Source organism: Vespa crabro, chromosome 1, assembly GCF_910589235.1.
Source record: "Vespa crabro chromosome 1, iyVesCrab1.2, whole genome shotgun sequence".
NCBI lineage: Eukaryota > Metazoa > Arthropoda > Insecta > Hymenoptera > Vespidae > Vespa > Vespa crabro.
In genome coordinates this window covers 21,873,535-21,888,000 of record NC_060955.1, presented here as the reverse complement: position 1 = coordinate 21,888,000, position 14,466 = coordinate 21,873,535, and the positions used below count along the sequence as shown (strand labels likewise).

At 27.1% G+C, this 14,466-nt stretch overlaps 6 protein-coding genes across 8 annotated transcripts; 3 read left to right on the top strand and 3 right to left on the bottom strand.

Moving 5' to 3' along the window:
- Positions 1 to 4,120, bottom strand: LOC124424616 (CTP synthase). 2 transcript variants are annotated; one of them, XM_046963943.1, is made up of 11 exons: positions 3,808 to 4,120; positions 3,041 to 3,211; positions 2,865 to 2,950; positions 2,629 to 2,760; positions 2,259 to 2,423; positions 1,883 to 2,170; positions 1,714 to 1,802; positions 1,327 to 1,628; positions 1,144 to 1,251; positions 832 to 1,044; positions 1 to 714 (listed from the first exon to the last, which is right to left on the bottom strand). In XM_046963943.1, the coding sequence occupies exons 1-11, from the start codon at positions 3,971 to 3,973 to the stop codon at positions 626 to 628; spliced, it is 1,809 nt and encodes a 602-aa protein (XP_046819899.1). In that variant the 5' UTR covers positions 3,974 to 4,120; the 3' UTR covers positions 1 to 625. The 2 variants fall into 2 exon arrangements, with proteins under 2 accessions (XP_046819899.1, XP_046819909.1); XM_046963953.1 differs by having other exon boundaries at positions 3,041 to 3,106.
- A 331-nt stretch (positions 4,121 to 4,451) lies between these two features.
- On the top strand, positions 4,452 to 5,733 carry LOC124424648 (ribulose-phosphate 3-epimerase). Its single transcript, XM_046964019.1, has 4 exons — positions 4,452 to 4,822; positions 4,912 to 5,019; positions 5,090 to 5,311; positions 5,379 to 5,733. The coding sequence occupies exons 1-4, from the start codon at positions 4,586 to 4,588 to the stop codon at positions 5,484 to 5,486; spliced, it is 675 nt and encodes a 224-aa protein (XP_046819975.1). The 5' UTR covers positions 4,452 to 4,585; the 3' UTR covers positions 5,487 to 5,733.
- LOC124424635 (putative methyltransferase C9orf114 homolog) lies at positions 5,577 to 7,147 on the bottom strand. The gene has a single exon (XM_046963978.1). The coding sequence runs from the start codon at positions 6,826 to 6,828 to the stop codon at positions 5,674 to 5,676; it is 1,155 nt and encodes a 384-aa protein (XP_046819934.1). The 5' UTR covers positions 6,829 to 7,147; the 3' UTR covers positions 5,577 to 5,673.
- Positions 7,148 to 7,328: 181 nt separating this feature from the next.
- On the top strand, positions 7,329 to 9,601 carry LOC124424657 (transcription initiation factor TFIID subunit 13). 2 transcript variants are annotated; one of them, XM_046964041.1, is made up of 4 exons: positions 7,329 to 7,749; positions 7,915 to 8,152; positions 8,257 to 8,358; positions 9,466 to 9,601. In XM_046964041.1, exons 1-4 carry the CDS (start codon positions 7,723 to 7,725, stop codon positions 9,468 to 9,470), a joined length of 372 nt encoding a protein of 123 aa, XP_046819997.1. In that variant the 5' UTR covers positions 7,329 to 7,722; the 3' UTR covers positions 9,471 to 9,601. The 2 variants fall into 2 exon arrangements, with proteins under 2 accessions (XP_046819997.1, XP_046819987.1); XM_046964031.1 differs by lacking the exon at positions 9,466 to 9,601 and having other exon boundaries at positions 8,257 to 9,163.
- LOC124424626 (protoporphyrinogen oxidase) lies at positions 9,300 to 11,285 on the bottom strand. The gene is made up of 3 exons (XM_046963965.1): positions 11,149 to 11,285; positions 9,961 to 11,058; positions 9,300 to 9,750 (listed from the first exon to the last, which is right to left on the bottom strand). Exons 2-3 carry the CDS (start codon positions 11,041 to 11,043, stop codon positions 9,406 to 9,408), a joined length of 1,428 nt encoding a protein of 475 aa, XP_046819921.1. The 5' UTR covers positions 11,044 to 11,058; positions 11,149 to 11,285; the 3' UTR covers positions 9,300 to 9,405.
- Positions 11,286 to 11,544: 259 nt separating this feature from the next.
- Positions 11,545 to 13,995, top strand: LOC124424639 (inositol polyphosphate 1-phosphatase). Its single transcript, XM_046963992.1, has 7 exons — positions 11,545 to 11,681; positions 11,756 to 11,940; positions 12,147 to 12,377; positions 12,512 to 12,782; positions 12,849 to 12,996; positions 13,074 to 13,637; positions 13,694 to 13,995. Exons 3-6 carry the CDS (start codon positions 12,165 to 12,167, stop codon positions 13,534 to 13,536), a joined length of 1,095 nt encoding a protein of 364 aa, XP_046819948.1. The 5' UTR covers positions 11,545 to 11,681; positions 11,756 to 11,940; positions 12,147 to 12,164; the 3' UTR covers positions 13,537 to 13,637; positions 13,694 to 13,995.
- Positions 13,996 to 14,466: the final 471 nt, after the last annotated feature.

Genomic DNA, 14,466 nt, shown 5'->3' with positions numbered 1-14,466 from the left:
TGACAAATAATAACATGAATTTTATTCAAATTTTCTCTCTTCAATTTTTCTATATAGGTACAGTTTTACAAGTCGAGTAGAAAATAAACTAAAGCAACTTTCTTCACTTTGTTTTCTACCTGATATAATTTTCTTTTATTATATATAAATGTGCATAACAATAACTTCAATAATATATAGTATTTCTTGCAGTTAACTGATGGGAGCACATTCAGAAGCAGAAAAAACTTTTTGATACTTTTCAATAGAAAAATAATATAAATCTTATTCTTATTAAACAAGAGAAACTAAATGATAAAATTAATATATAGGATGATATCTATATATTTTTAGATATCGATATAATTAGAAATGTGAAACAAAATATTTTTCATATATTTGTGTGCGGGCAGTTTGGTTTCAGCTATAGGAAAAACTTTATATATAAATACGAGATTTATAAACAACAAAAAATTGAAAGTAATTAATTTAGAATATAATATATAATATACATTTTTTAAATATATATCAATACATTTAAATATATATATATATATATTAAAAAATGTAGATTATATCATAGTTAAACCTATATTGCCTACTTAATATAAATATATATCTTATGTCAAAATATTTAAAACTTCCATTAATCATTACTAGAAACAACACTATTACTTTTACTTGCTTCATTTGATGACTGTAACTTTGTTGAATCAATAAGTGGATATTCTGTATCTAAAGAAAAAAAAAAAATAAATAAATAAATAAAAATAAAATAAAATAAAATTGTAATATATTAAAATATACTTGTATATATTTCCATATATGCTACATAATAAAATGATATATTACCAGATTCATTATCACTAAGTTCACGTGGCGACAATTTACATCCTCTTGCTAAATAATGTTTTAATTTACCAATACTAGCCAATATTAATCCTAAGAATGGAGGTGATGGTTTTAAAGGCCTCGACAAATATTCTGGATGAAATTGCGTAGCAACATAATAATTATGTCCAGTTAGCTCTGCTATCTCCATACGAACATTGTCTTCGTCTCTACCTAACGTATAGAATTTATATTTTTCAAACATTAGAATGAAGTACAAAATATAATAAGGATTATTAGTGATTCGATATTAATTATTTAGCTTAAACTTACCCACAAATATTAATCCTGCCTCTTCTAAAACTTCAACATATTGTGGATTTACTTCATATCTGTGTCTATGTCTCTCTTCTATATAGTTTTTATTTCCATACAATTGTTCTGCGAAATTATATGAATATTATAAAATGAACACTTAACAATAATTATTTTAATGATCAATTTCAATCTATTTACTTAAAACAGAATCTTCCTCTGGTTTAAAACGCGTATATCTTTTTCCAAGTCTCATAGTTCCACCCATTTGACCTGGATTATGTTCTGGCATATCTATTATAATTGGATGATCCGTATTTGGATCAATTTCTGTACTATGTGCTGTTTCTAAATTTAAAATATTTCTTGCAAATTCTATAACTGCAACTTGCAAACCCAAACATATACCTAAAAATGGTACGTCATTTGTTCTACACCATTTACATGCTTCCATTTTTCCTTCTATGCCTCTCCTACCAAAACCACCAGGTACTACCACACCACTGTAATATTACAGAGTTATATATAATATTCTTATGATATTTTTTATTATACTCTAATACAAGCATGATAGAATTTTAAACTTACTTGCTTTTACAAAGCTTTTGCCAAGTTTCATGATACAAAACTGGGTTATCTGCTTTAGTGGAATTTTCTAAATTAGCAGCTTCTATGAACTGAAATGATCTTCTATTTAAAAAGGCAAACAAAAATGACAATAGTACGTATTATGTAATAGCAAAAAAAAATATCTTACCGTTAAATTTAAACGATAGCCAACTTGCACAGAAGCATGTTGTAATGCTTTTATAATTGAGGCGTATGAATCTTCTAATTTTGTATATTTTCCTACTAAAGCAATATTTACATCTTTTCTTAAATGATCAATTCGATCAGCCAAATCCTTCCACTTACGCATAAAATAACGAGGACGTGGCATACTAATATTTAATTGTAATCTATCATTAAGAAATTCTATGACACCTTGATTTTCCAGAAGAAGGGGTACACGATATATAGATGATAAATCATGGATAGTTATCACCTGCCAAAAGAATATTTTAATTATTCTTGATATTTCTTATACAATTAATAAATATATTTATTAAAAATATTTTTAAAAAACGCATTACCTGGTCAGGTTCCACATGACAAAAACTTGAGATCTTTTCTTTTACTGCATTACCTATAGGTTTTTCAGATCGACAAACTATCAGATCAGGAGATAATCCTAAACCACGTAATTCCCTTACACTTGACTGAGTTGGCTTAGTTTTTGGTTCTCCGGTACAACGTGGCTAAAATCCATAATATTCTATTGATCTATATACTTTTTATTTATTATTATATCGAAATCATTTACAACAACTCATTTATTATTATATCAAAATCATTTACATCATTACTGATCCAAAAATAATATTAGTTGGTATTTTGGCGCAAATTCAGGGACATGTGCTATAGCTAAAAAAGAAAATAATAGTAATTGAAATTCTCGTATACCTGTGGTACTAAGGAGACATGAGCACAGCAAAAGTTTTCCCTTTTAACTCTGAATTGAAATTGCCTGAAAGCTTCTACAAATGGCATCCCTTCAATATCTCCAATTGTTCCACCAAGTTCAATGATACATACCTAATATTATAAAGAAATTGAAAAATAATAATAAATATCAGATGTAAGTCAGGTAACAAAATTATTTCATAATTTAATTCAATTATTTCATAATTATATATTACCTCTGGTTTACCACCATCTTCTGACACTGATTGATTAGCAACTTTTTCAACCCATTCTTGTATAGCATCTGTAATATGTGGGACCACTAAAAAAGGCAATTTCAATTATTTATATACTTATTAAACTTGCCTTCTCCCAGTCCCCAATTCCCTATAATTAAAATTTCTCTATATACCTTGTACTGTCTTGCCTAAATAATCACCACGTCTTTCTTTTGTAATAACATGTTGATAAATTTTTCCTGTAGTAATATTATTTTCCTTATGTAGTATAATATCTAAGAAACGTTCATAATTTCCTAAATCTAGATCTACCTCTCCTCCATCGTCAAGCACATAAACTTCTCCTATAATGAAAACATCGTCATATATATATATATACATACATACATATATATATATATATATATATATATATATGTGTGTGTATATTAGTATCATACTTAACATTGGATACGTTATAAGACAATAGAGGAATAATTACAAATGATAATCAAAGTATACGATTTCAATAAACAAGTCTTTGTTATAAAGCAATTTCAAACGAAAGATATCAAAGAAAGCAAAGTACCAAGAAATATTTATCAATAAGTATACTTCTATAAACCTTAACTTGAGAGAAAAAGATATTAAATTAGTGTCTACCTTTAATAATTGAATTTTTTGAATTTGTGTGAAAACAAGTTTGTTGTTACAAAAATAAACAAGAAAATAATAATAATAATAATGATAAAAAGAGAAAAAAAAGAAAAAAAATTTAATAGAAAAGCACGTGGTCATGGGACCAAGGCGGGTAAAAGCATACAATATGGCTGCCAATAATACATGCTTCCTTGTCATAGAACTTTTGTAAATGAAAAAAAAAAAAAAAACTATCAATGAATATGAAGAAAATGTAAGGAAAATAATGAAGGAATAAATTTTGCATGTTTTATTTTTTTACCGTGCTCGTATGGCGAAAAAGTACCGGCATCTATATTTATATAAGGATCTATTTTGATGGATGTTACTTGAATACCGCAATGTTTCAATATTGTACCAAAAGAGCTAGCTATTACACCTTTTCCAACACCACTTATAACACCACCGGTCACTAAAATGTACTTCATAATTTCCAATAAAAGTGAAATTTCTTATTTATTGAAACTAATCTCCTTACGGTAATAAACAACACAACATCACAAAGACGCACCGGCAGAATAGATCAATCAACACCATTCACCGGCAGTATGCACTTGATATATACTCGTATAGCGTGTACTCGGTGTTCCAATAAAAGTGCACTGATATATATGTAGAATGAAACTTTGCGTCTTTCAGGCATGCTACTGGTCGAAATATCGAGTTATCAAACCGGCTTGTGCGTAGGTTGACCAATACGTTTGAAGTCTTCGTTAGCGCGCATTACGTTATTTATGAATCACCTATTACTCGTTAAAAATTTTTATTCTAACATTTCCATTAATTCTGTACATAATATATACTAATTTTTATTTCATTTAATTCTTTTTTTTTTTTTTTTTTTAAATCATTCCTTCATAATCGTAATTTCCAAAAATCTATATATCTTTTGATTGATAGATTTATACGGAAATCAGATAAAGTAAATGTTAGATCTTTATGAAAATACTTCTGAAGTCGATGATTTTTTTCTTCTTTTGAAACACGTTGTTGTAAGATCTTCGTAAATTTAAAACATTTTTAATAGCATTTTAATCGCCATGGCTAAAAGTTTAACAGCAAAAATTGGACCTTCGATTTTAAATGCCAATTTAGCACAACTCTCTGAGGAATCGCAACGTTTGTTAAATAATGGTGCTGATTATCTTCATTTAGATGTAATGGATGGTCATTTTGTTCCTAACCTTACTTTTGGTCATCCTCTTGTAAAGTGTCTTCGTAGTAAAATAAAAAATGCATTTTTTGAAACACATATGATGGTATCTAATCCAGAACAGGTATTAATTTGTACTCAATGCATTTTCTCTTATTCATTATTTGTACGCATGATAATGTTCTATCTTCTAATAACAATGATATGTTTTAGTGGATCGAACCAATGGCTGATGCTGGTGTAAATCAATATACGTTCCACGTAGAACCAATAAAAGATGTTCCATCAGTTTGTAGAAAAGTTCGAGAAGCAGGAATGAAAGTAAATTTTTTGTAATACTTTGTATACAATATCTAATGTATATATAATAAGTAAATTGTTTTGTTTATAGGTAGGAGTTGCACTTAAACCAGGTACACCGGTCGATGTAGTTGTTGATTATGTAGATTTAGCTGATATGATATTAGTTATGACAGTAGAACCAGGGTTTGGAGGACAAAAATTCATGGAATCAATGATGTCAAAAGTAGCATGGCTTAGAAAAAATTATCCTACTCTAGATATTGAAGTTGATGGTGGAGTTGGCCCAGCTACTATAGAAGCTTGCGCAAAGGTATCTTTGATATATAAAATATTAATTTTTACTTATTATAAGATTTGAAACATTCATATTTTTATAGGCTGGTGCAAATATGATAGTATCTGGAACAGCAGTAATTGGTGCTACAGATCAAGCAAAAGTTATAAAAGATTTGAAAGATGCTGTAAATTGTGTATTGAATAATTAATATGGTGTTTTTATAGAAGACATTCCAAAAAAATATCTTCAATATTTACAAAAGAAGAAGAATATGGAAGATAAAATCTTATTAGTAACATTTTGTAAATATTAAGTATATTTTACAAACAAAAGTTTTATCAAATATTCTTAGATATTATTTTTTATCACTTTAATAATGTAAATATCAATGTTATTTAATCTTCAACGAAACTATCAAATTGAGCATTTGGTAATACAGGATTTTTTGGGAATAATTTAGTCCTTAGTTCTGCAAGAGAAAGTAAAAGAGCTTCTTCTGTCCTAATTGTCCTTGATCCTTGATGAGGACATATATTTAAATATTTATGAAAAACAGATGATGGATCTTCATCTGGCAAATCTGAATCAACTTCCAGTGCAGCTTCTAATCCTGATAAACCACCAAAAACTATCAAAGCATGATCATATTTCAAACTTTTTGGTGATATATCGTCAATGGATGTTCCTTTATCCGAAGTACCAATAGTCAAGTCGTATCCTTCCTTATAAGAACATTTTTTAAACACCTCTGAAAGATTTTTAGCTAATTTCACGCTATATCCCCAATATATTCCTGTCTCTGATCTTGGCTCTGTTGGAGGTACTATAATTCCTTTCATTTTCTTTGGATTTTCTTGATTTGGTGGTATTTTTACAGTTACCCTTAAGCCAGGCATTAATTCTTTGTCCACTCTAATCTCATTAAGAAGACCTACGTTCACTTGAGAACCCTTCCCAGTTTTTACTGGTTTATTACTAACTACACCCTCACGATAAAGAGATACATCTTGTTGTCTGAGATGATGAGGAGCATCCAAAGGATTCAATACACCCGCATATTGTAAATCCTTGTGAATAGGAAAGAAATGTTTTCTAAGATATTGCGGACACTCTAAATATTGTAATATTCTAACTAACTGTAAGCAACAAATTCTCCCTTCACCTAAAACTTCGTCTGTTCTCACTTTTTTCTTTTCGCTTTCAGTTATAACACCCTTGTCATCGAAAACGACAATTTCATCTACTTTGTAAATACATGCGGCACGTGCTATTTGTCCTGCAAGATACGTTCTCAATTCTGCAGATTGTGCATTGTCTAAAATCGAGCCAGGTATCGCGATGGTTATTGTAGAAGTATTTCTTTTTTTAATTTTTGCTTCGCTCTCTTCCTTTTTCGTCTCATTTTCAATGTTATTTTTCTTCTCTTCTTTCTTCAACTTCTTTATTAACCTCTCCTCTTTCCATTGCTTTCTCTGTTCCTTCTGCAATCGATTATATTCTTTCCAAGTTTTTGCTTCTGTTATTTCCGTTATGTTAACTGAAGATGACATTATCTTCTTAATAAATAATATTACATTTTATATAAAAAAAAAAAACATACATCGAAGTTAAAGAATTAAAATGTATAAACATGTACACTCGAACGCGTTTTTTAGGTTATGAATATCAATCTTAATATTTCGCTATCCACGATTGACGCAGAGCCATTACGCACTTTTATTCCAACATGTCGAGAACATAATACGTATTTAACCATATATTTTTCGGTGTTTTTCTAATTATTATATTTTATTTATATAAATGTTGAAATAAAGAAAATTATCATAAGTTTTAATTATAATATGTATATGTTTTTAATTTTTTTTTTAACTATCAACAATAATGGTCTATTTTTAATTGTCAAAAAAAGTCAAACGTCGATATAATTATTTCCTTAAGAGTTATAAATATGTTTTGATAATTTCAATAATACGATGAAATAGATTGTAAACATTTTAAATATTCTTTTATATCTTTTTTTGTTTTTTTTTAGACAAATTTTTACTAACCAATTTCTCACATCAAATATAGGCATTCATAACTTTAGATCGAGTTCAAATAATACTGTTTAAAATTATTTTAGCGTCGCTTTCGATATAAGTTTCATTTATGTTTTTGTCGTTAATAGATACACATAGTCAAAGGTGAATTTACACATTGATAAAATTATGTTACATCGGCATCACTCTATCGGTAGACTGCAAAGTGGTTATATATTTTTATTTGGTTATAACTGACAGTTATTAACGTGACTTTACAATTGTTACGTGAATTGTTACCAATAAAATATTTCTTTTCTCAATCATTTATACGTGCGTTTATTATAATTTAATTAATTAAATATAATTTATAATAAATTATAATAAAATATTTATAAATAAATTTACGCGGGATAAAAAGAGGTTATGGCTACGGAAGAAGGTTTCGAACAGGTAAAAATTTTAATAGCGTATAACTTTATGATCATTCAGTTATGAATTAATAATTATAAATTTGTAATAGAAATTTCAATCGGATAAAAATTAAACTATTAACGTAATAATAAAAATATTTATTTGAAAAAATATTTCGAAAAAATATTAATTCGTAACTATTAGTTCGAAGATGAAGAGGCTGAGATTGCTATCGGTGGTACATTACCAGGAGGAAGGAAACGTCTCTTTTCGAAAGAACTTCGATGTATGATGTATGGCTTTGGTGATGATCAAAATCCTTATACTGAAAGCGTTGATTTACTCGAAGATCTTGTCATCGAATTCATAACAGAAATGACCCATAGAGCTATGGAAATTGGACGTACTGGACGAGTTCAAGTAGAAGATATTGTCTTTTTAGGTATGTTTAAATTACATTAATCTTTCTTTCATCGAATACTAAAGGAAATATTTCTAATATAAAATATTCATGATGCGTATATCTATATGTATTTATTTATTTAGTTAGAAAAGATCCACGCAAGTATGCCAGAGTGAAAGATCTTCTAACAATGAATGAAGAATTAAAGAAAGCAAGAAAAGCATTTGATGAAGTTAAATATGCAGGTACTGTTAGCCAGTAGAATTATGTTTATATTATGTTTTTAATATGATTTTGTCTGATTGATGCAATCTATGTGATTTTCAATAATATTTTTTTTTTAATTAAGAAAGGAGCATTAGTAGATATAAAAAAAGAAAAATGTTATGCATCCATATAGATTGCAAGTTATTAAGCTTAAACTTTAATAAGTAACATAGCAAGAATATGTTTCAATGTTTCTATAACATTGTTTGGTTTGTGCAATGCTATAACATTGCATTATTTGTACTGAGCTTAAGAATGTAGAGTTATTGTTTTTTTTTTTATTTATTTCTTTTTTTTTTTTAATTTGTTTATTCTTTATAAATTATTTCTTTAAGAAGAAAAAAGTTTACATTAAAAAATATCTGATATATAGTACATTATATAGTAATTTATAATACAAATATGTTATCTTTTAATATCTGCATGCCTTACTTTGCATGCCTTAAGCATGTCCATACTTTTTATGTTTACATTCCATGTACATGCAAAGACTGGACATTGTTTAACTATTATTCAAGAGAATAGAATTAAAACGTAAAGAATATTAAATTATTATTACCTAATACAATTGGTATATATTATGCTTTTCAATTTTTATATATATATATATTTTTTTTTTCTAAATGATCAAGTTAAATCTTCATTGAACAATTTCTTATTAACATATAAATATTTTATGCTTTTACATTTTATTTTATTAAGTAGTGTATACGTAAGAAACACACATGTACATGAAGTATAAGGCATTGTTGTTAATTGCTGTAATAAATTATTTGCAATTTTTATTGATTATTCATTTGATTAGAGATGTATTTTAATTTATTTATTATTTATAAAATTATTATATAATAGTTTCCCTATTTTTCATTCTTTGTCACACAGCTAAATCTTTTTTATAAGCATTTTTGAAATTAGCTTACAAAATAATGCATGTTTTTTTATATATCAAGTTTTGTTTTTTCTATAACATTAATAATATCGTGATTAGTGGCTACAAAATATTGTACAAAATTGTTGTAGTTATTTCAGTTTTTTAGTTCATTTGAATGTTTCACAATCTTAGAAACAGCTTCTTTTGCTGACAGAATAACGTCATTGATTCCCACACCTTGGTAAGAAGAACCACACAATGCTAGAGGGATTCTACGTGAAGAAATATAATCATGGATATGATTTAAACGTTGTGCGTGACCCACTACATGTTGGGGAATACAGTCTTTCAGAATGGCCACATTAAAGGCTATGGGCTCTTTTTTAATATTCAGGATTTCTTTAACTTGTTTAATTGCTATATTCAACAAATCTTCATCTGATGGATCTTTGCCAAAGTATTTTTCAAACCATGCACCACCCATCATTACTGTTAGTACCTGGTTATTAAATATCTTATATGTAAATACAAAATTGTACAATTGTCTAGTCTATTATAGATATACAAATATAGATAAAGTTTTGCACAAGTTTTTATTCCATTTAAAAGAAATTCTTAAATTAATAATCAATAAAAAAGTAATATAAAAATGTGTTCACAAGTGAATCTAATGTAAATGTAAATAAAATTTTTATATTTTTCTACATACCGTCGAAGAGTTTTTAGGAAAAATACACGAATCAAAGATCACGCCAAGAATTGGAAGATTTTCTCCTGGTGGAACAAGAAAACCAAAAGCATTGATAGGCAAGACATTATCGGCAAATTGTAGATTGACTACTGCCACTGTAACCATAGGTATTGCTTTTAATTGTTCTGCTAAATCAGGATATTGTTCTTCCAACAATTTTGCCAGAATTTTTGCTGGTAGACTTGAGATAACGTGAGAATATTTTTTTGCCTTTCCATTAATAGTTAATTCAACATGATCGGATTGAAAAAAGAGTTTTTCACAGTGGCTATTTAATTGTATATCAACACCTTGAGTTTGTAAATTATTTCCTAAGGAACGTGGTAATTCTTCGAGTCCTCCTTTTAAACCCCATACTACCCATTTTTCTGCGTCAGCTTTTTTAACTAAGTTCGATTTATATTCTGTCATATTATTAACATCTTGCTTTTTAAATAATTCTTTGAATAATCCTTTTATTATAGATCCATGTTTTTGTTCTGCTTCAAACAAAGATTTCATTAGAAAGTTTACACTTATCTTTTGTGCATCGCCAGCACAAATTCCGCAAATCATAGGACTAACAAGATAATCGGCAATATCTTTTCCTATTCTTCTTGTAATAAAACTATGTATACTTTCATCATCCTTACGTACCATTGGTGCTATCAAATCTTTTATAAGAAAACTTGCTAAAGAACGATTTAATAAAGAATTAGTTTTAAATATACTAAGGAAAGAATTTGGTAATAAATGTAATTTATTACGCGAATAAATCATTCTATTCTTAGCACTAGGATGATCTGATTTAATAGGAATAAGTTTATTAGTTAATTGCAAATCCTCTAATAAATTTAATGTATTTTTTCCAGCTGATCCTAAACATCTTATAGTTCTTGGTCCTTTTTCAAATATTATTCCATTTGATAATTCATAACTTCTTATCCATCCACCTAAACGATTAGATGCTTCTAGCACTGTTATTGGACCAATTTTAGGATTATTTAGTGCATAATATGCGGCTGATAAGCCTGATATACCACCACCAAGTACTACCGTCATTTTAAAAGAAGTGCACTGTAAAAAATATAATAAATCTGAATGCGTATAATATTAAATCTGAAAGGTTAAAGTGTTAACAATGATAAATATTTAATTTTTTTATACATTATATAGTTATTTTATTATGTTACATATTTTCAATCTAAAGGATAATAAAAATAATACAATTTATGTTATAATTATATATATATATATATATCAATTTTTTATATTACAATCATTAACGAAATAACCTATAAAAAACTGATTTGTTCTGATTGGTTGAATTCATTAGGAATGTATTGTTTTTTATTGGACAAGAATGTACCTTACTTCGATATGAGAATCGAACCAATCAATTTTAAGTTCGATTTCAAAACTACGATGAGTTCAACATTCCTGAATGATTTTTGTATTTAAAAAAATACAAGTATTTTATTAATAACAATAATAATTATCAATTATAAAATAAGTTTTATTATATCATCTAAAATTCGACTATTAAGAATTATTTTCTCGTCATATCTTAATGAATAATTGTTCAATTTGAGCATTGAGCTATCGATCTTCTACGAATATTACTTGTTGATAATATTAGGATATAATTTTGAAATATAAGTTTCGTCATGTCATGTTGGAAAATTATTCATTTATATTGGGTTTGTATCGATATTAAATATATTGGTTAAAATTAATTGTGCATGAAATTTACAGTTCATCTGATTTTCATTAGCGTCATGCCGGTCAACTATATTTGTATCAAAATCAATCAATTCATAGACACCTTTCGAAGACGCAACTCTATAAGATCGAAGAGAAATTTTGAATTTTAAATAGTGATGTAGTGATTGTATAACAATAACATTAACGTGTCTAATCTGTATACTATATAACGAGAAGTCGATAATTCAATGAAAGGTATTATTATGAAACAAACATTTTAAGGATTCTTTGTAATTTATAATTTATAAACGTCTTATGCGATCTTGAGCCTTGTCGGTGACTCAAACGGAAGTGTCTTTTTTTTTTTTTTTTATTTATATTCAGTGTTTTTAATTTATATTCAGTATATATATATATATATATATATATACACACATATATTCGGTCGTTATAAATTTCAGTTTCTAAATTTTAAAATCATGGAGAATGGAAGCAAGTTATTATTGGTTCTTTTAAAGGCTTCAGAGAAGGCAGCTAATATTGCTAGAGTGTGTAGACAAAATAAATCACTGTTTAATCTTCTAATTCAAGAAAAATCAGATACAGAGAAAAATCCAAGTTTTGTTAGGGATTTTAAAACATTGGCTGATGTTTTGATTCAAGAAACTATTAAACATGATATAGCATTAGAGGTAAGGCGAATATAGATATTTATTTGTTGGCATTAAAAAAGGATTAAATTAATTATTTAGTTTGTATATTATTAAGATTAATATATAATATATTTAAGTAATACGCAAATAGAATGTCTTGCAGAAATAGTTAGTTTCCAGAATTAGCAAAGGTTGTACAAGGTGAAGAAAACAATACATTTACCAACACACTTGGAGAAACCATAATTGTGGAAGTATGTTCCACTTGTTCAGAAACAACTTTATTACTAGCCAGGGTTATGGGTAATGATACAGAAACAGCTAGTTTTCTTGCTACCGAAGTTCATAAAGATATTCAATTGAAAGATGTCCAAACCGTGCAAGACATTCCTAATGATTTTACTCTGCCTATAGAAGATCTTGGTATATGGATAGATCCAATAGGTAAGAATTTATATATTATAATCACTACATATGGTATAGATTGAACAATAAGTAAAATTGTTACAGATGGGACTGGAGAATATGTGCATCCTGCTATAGATGATAAAGGTTTACATTGTGTTACAGTATTAATAGGTGCATATCTCAAAAGTACAGGATTACCATTATTAGGTATTGTAAATAAACCATTTTGTGAATTACGTACGGATCAATTGTGAGTAAATAGTTTTAGAAGAACTTTTATTTGTTTTAAATAATATGAACAAATATTAAAGAAATTATTTTTGTCAGATGGAATGGTTCATGTTATTGGGGATATTTAGAAACTGATACAGACAAATGTTACTCAAGCATTATTAAGAACTCTGTTAATGATACAGATGAGACAAGTAAAACGATATTTATTGGAAGATCTGAAGATGAAGATTTAAAATCTAAACTTAGAAAGGCAGGTTTCATATTATTAGAGATAGCTGGTGCTGGAAATAAAATATTAAACGTTGCCTTAGGCATGGCAGCTGCTTATGTACTTTCTAAAAATTCTACTTACAAATGGGACACCTGTGCTCCACAAGCCATATTACGATCTTTAGGTGGGGGTATAGTAGATTATCAAAAATTTTTAGAGAGTACAAATTTGGATGATTTGGATTTAAAATATTCCACTACTAGTGCAAATGCAGCAAATAATGGTGGATTAATAGCATATCGTAATATTGAAATGTTACTTACTTTGAAACAAATTCTATGTTAAATGAAATCATTCAAATGAATTTATTAGATCTTATAATCAGCCAAAGATTATTTCTTTATACATCTTGCTGTTCGTTGTTCATTCAAAGTCTATATATATATATATATATATATATATATATATATATATATATATATATATATATATATATATATATAAAACTTTTTTCTTTTCTTTTATTAATTAATTAAAATTATTGTTTAAATTCAATGTCTAATATCAAATTATCCATACAGTTCAATCTAAATAAAATATAAATGTATAAATGTGATAATGCGTATATTTCTATTGTATATTATATGATTGTTTTTTAATCTGTAATTCGAATAAGATTATTGTTTATATCAAAGATAATTTTATTTCCTTATAAGTAAACATACATTTGATACATGCTTAAGGATACACACAAAATAAAATAACAGCCAATGAAGGAAAGACAGATATACAAGCGAGATATCGAAAATTGGTCGCATTTGTTATGATTTGTTTCATTTTCTTTTTTTTTTCTTTTTTTCTTTTTTTTTTTTTTTTTATATTATTTTATATCTATATCGTAATACATGGTTCGAAAACTTTAATACAAAGCGTGAAAAACGAAATTTCCTAAAATGAGAATTTATACGAGTATTGTTAGCTCAGTTTGTTCGAAACATAAAATTAGAAAAATATACGTAAGTACATATAAAAAGGAACTCAATACGTAAGAGTTTAACACTTGAAGTGATTGCTCTATTTTTTCAATTTATTAACGTATCATAAAGTGAAATGGAATTTTTTTTTTTCATGATATTTTAATAGAGAAGGGAAAAGAAAGGACGTGCGTTCAAAGATAATATTAATTTTTTACATTTTTTTCTCTTTTCTTTTTTTTTTTCCTTTTTTCTTTTTTTTTTTTTTTTTTCTTTTATAGAATATACAAGAAAAAAGATA

Coding starts and splice junctions, on each gene's coding strand:
- LOC124424626 (XM_046963965.1), bottom strand. CDS start 11,043: ATGACGGTAGTACTTGGTGGTGGTATATCAGGCTTATCAGCCGCATAT. Junction 9,751..9,960: donor TTCCTAAAAACTCTTCGACG/GTATGTAGAAAA, acceptor TTTAATAACCAG/GTACTAACAGTAATGATGGG.
- LOC124424616 (XM_046963943.1), bottom strand. CDS start 3,973: ATGAAGTACATTTTAGTGACCGGTGGTGTTATAAGTGGTGTTGGAAAA. Junction 2,424..2,628: donor ATGTCTCCTTAGTACCACAG/GTATACGAGAAT, acceptor TATGGATTTTAG/CCACGTTGTACCGGAGAACC. Junction 1,045..1,143: donor GGCAGGATTAATATTTGTGG/GTAAGTTTAAGC, acceptor TCTATACGTTAG/GTAGAGACGAAGACAATGTT.
- LOC124424657 (XM_046964031.1), top strand. CDS start 7,723: ATGGCTACGGAAGAAGGTTTCGAACAG. Junction 7,750..7,914: donor CGGAAGAAGGTTTCGAACAG/GTAAAAATTTTA, acceptor CGTAACTATTAG/TTCGAAGATGAAGAGGCTGA. Junction 8,153..8,256: donor AGAAGATATTGTCTTTTTAG/GTATGTTTAAAT, acceptor TTATTTATTTAG/TTAGAAAAGATCCACGCAAG.
- LOC124424635 (XM_046963978.1), bottom strand. CDS start 6,828: ATGTCATCTTCAGTTAACATAACGGAAATAACAGAAGCAAAAACTTGG.
- LOC124424648 (XM_046964019.1), top strand. CDS start 4,586: ATGGCTAAAAGTTTAACAGCAAAAATTGGACCTTCGATTTTAAATGCC. Junction 4,823..4,911: donor TGGTATCTAATCCAGAACAG/GTATTAATTTGT, acceptor GATATGTTTTAG/TGGATCGAACCAATGGCTGA. Junction 5,020..5,089: donor TTCGAGAAGCAGGAATGAAA/GTAAATTTTTTG, acceptor TTTTGTTTATAG/GTAGGAGTTGCACTTAAACC.
- LOC124424639 (XM_046963992.1), top strand. CDS start 12,165: ATGGAGAATGGAAGCAAGTTATTATTGGTTCTTTTAAAGGCTTCAGAG. Junction 12,378..12,511: donor AACATGATATAGCATTAGAG/GTAAGGCGAATA, acceptor AGAAATAGTTAG/TTTCCAGAATTAGCAAAGGT. Junction 12,997..13,073: donor GAATTACGTACGGATCAATT/GTGAGTAAATAG, acceptor TATTTTTGTCAG/ATGGAATGGTTCATGTTATT.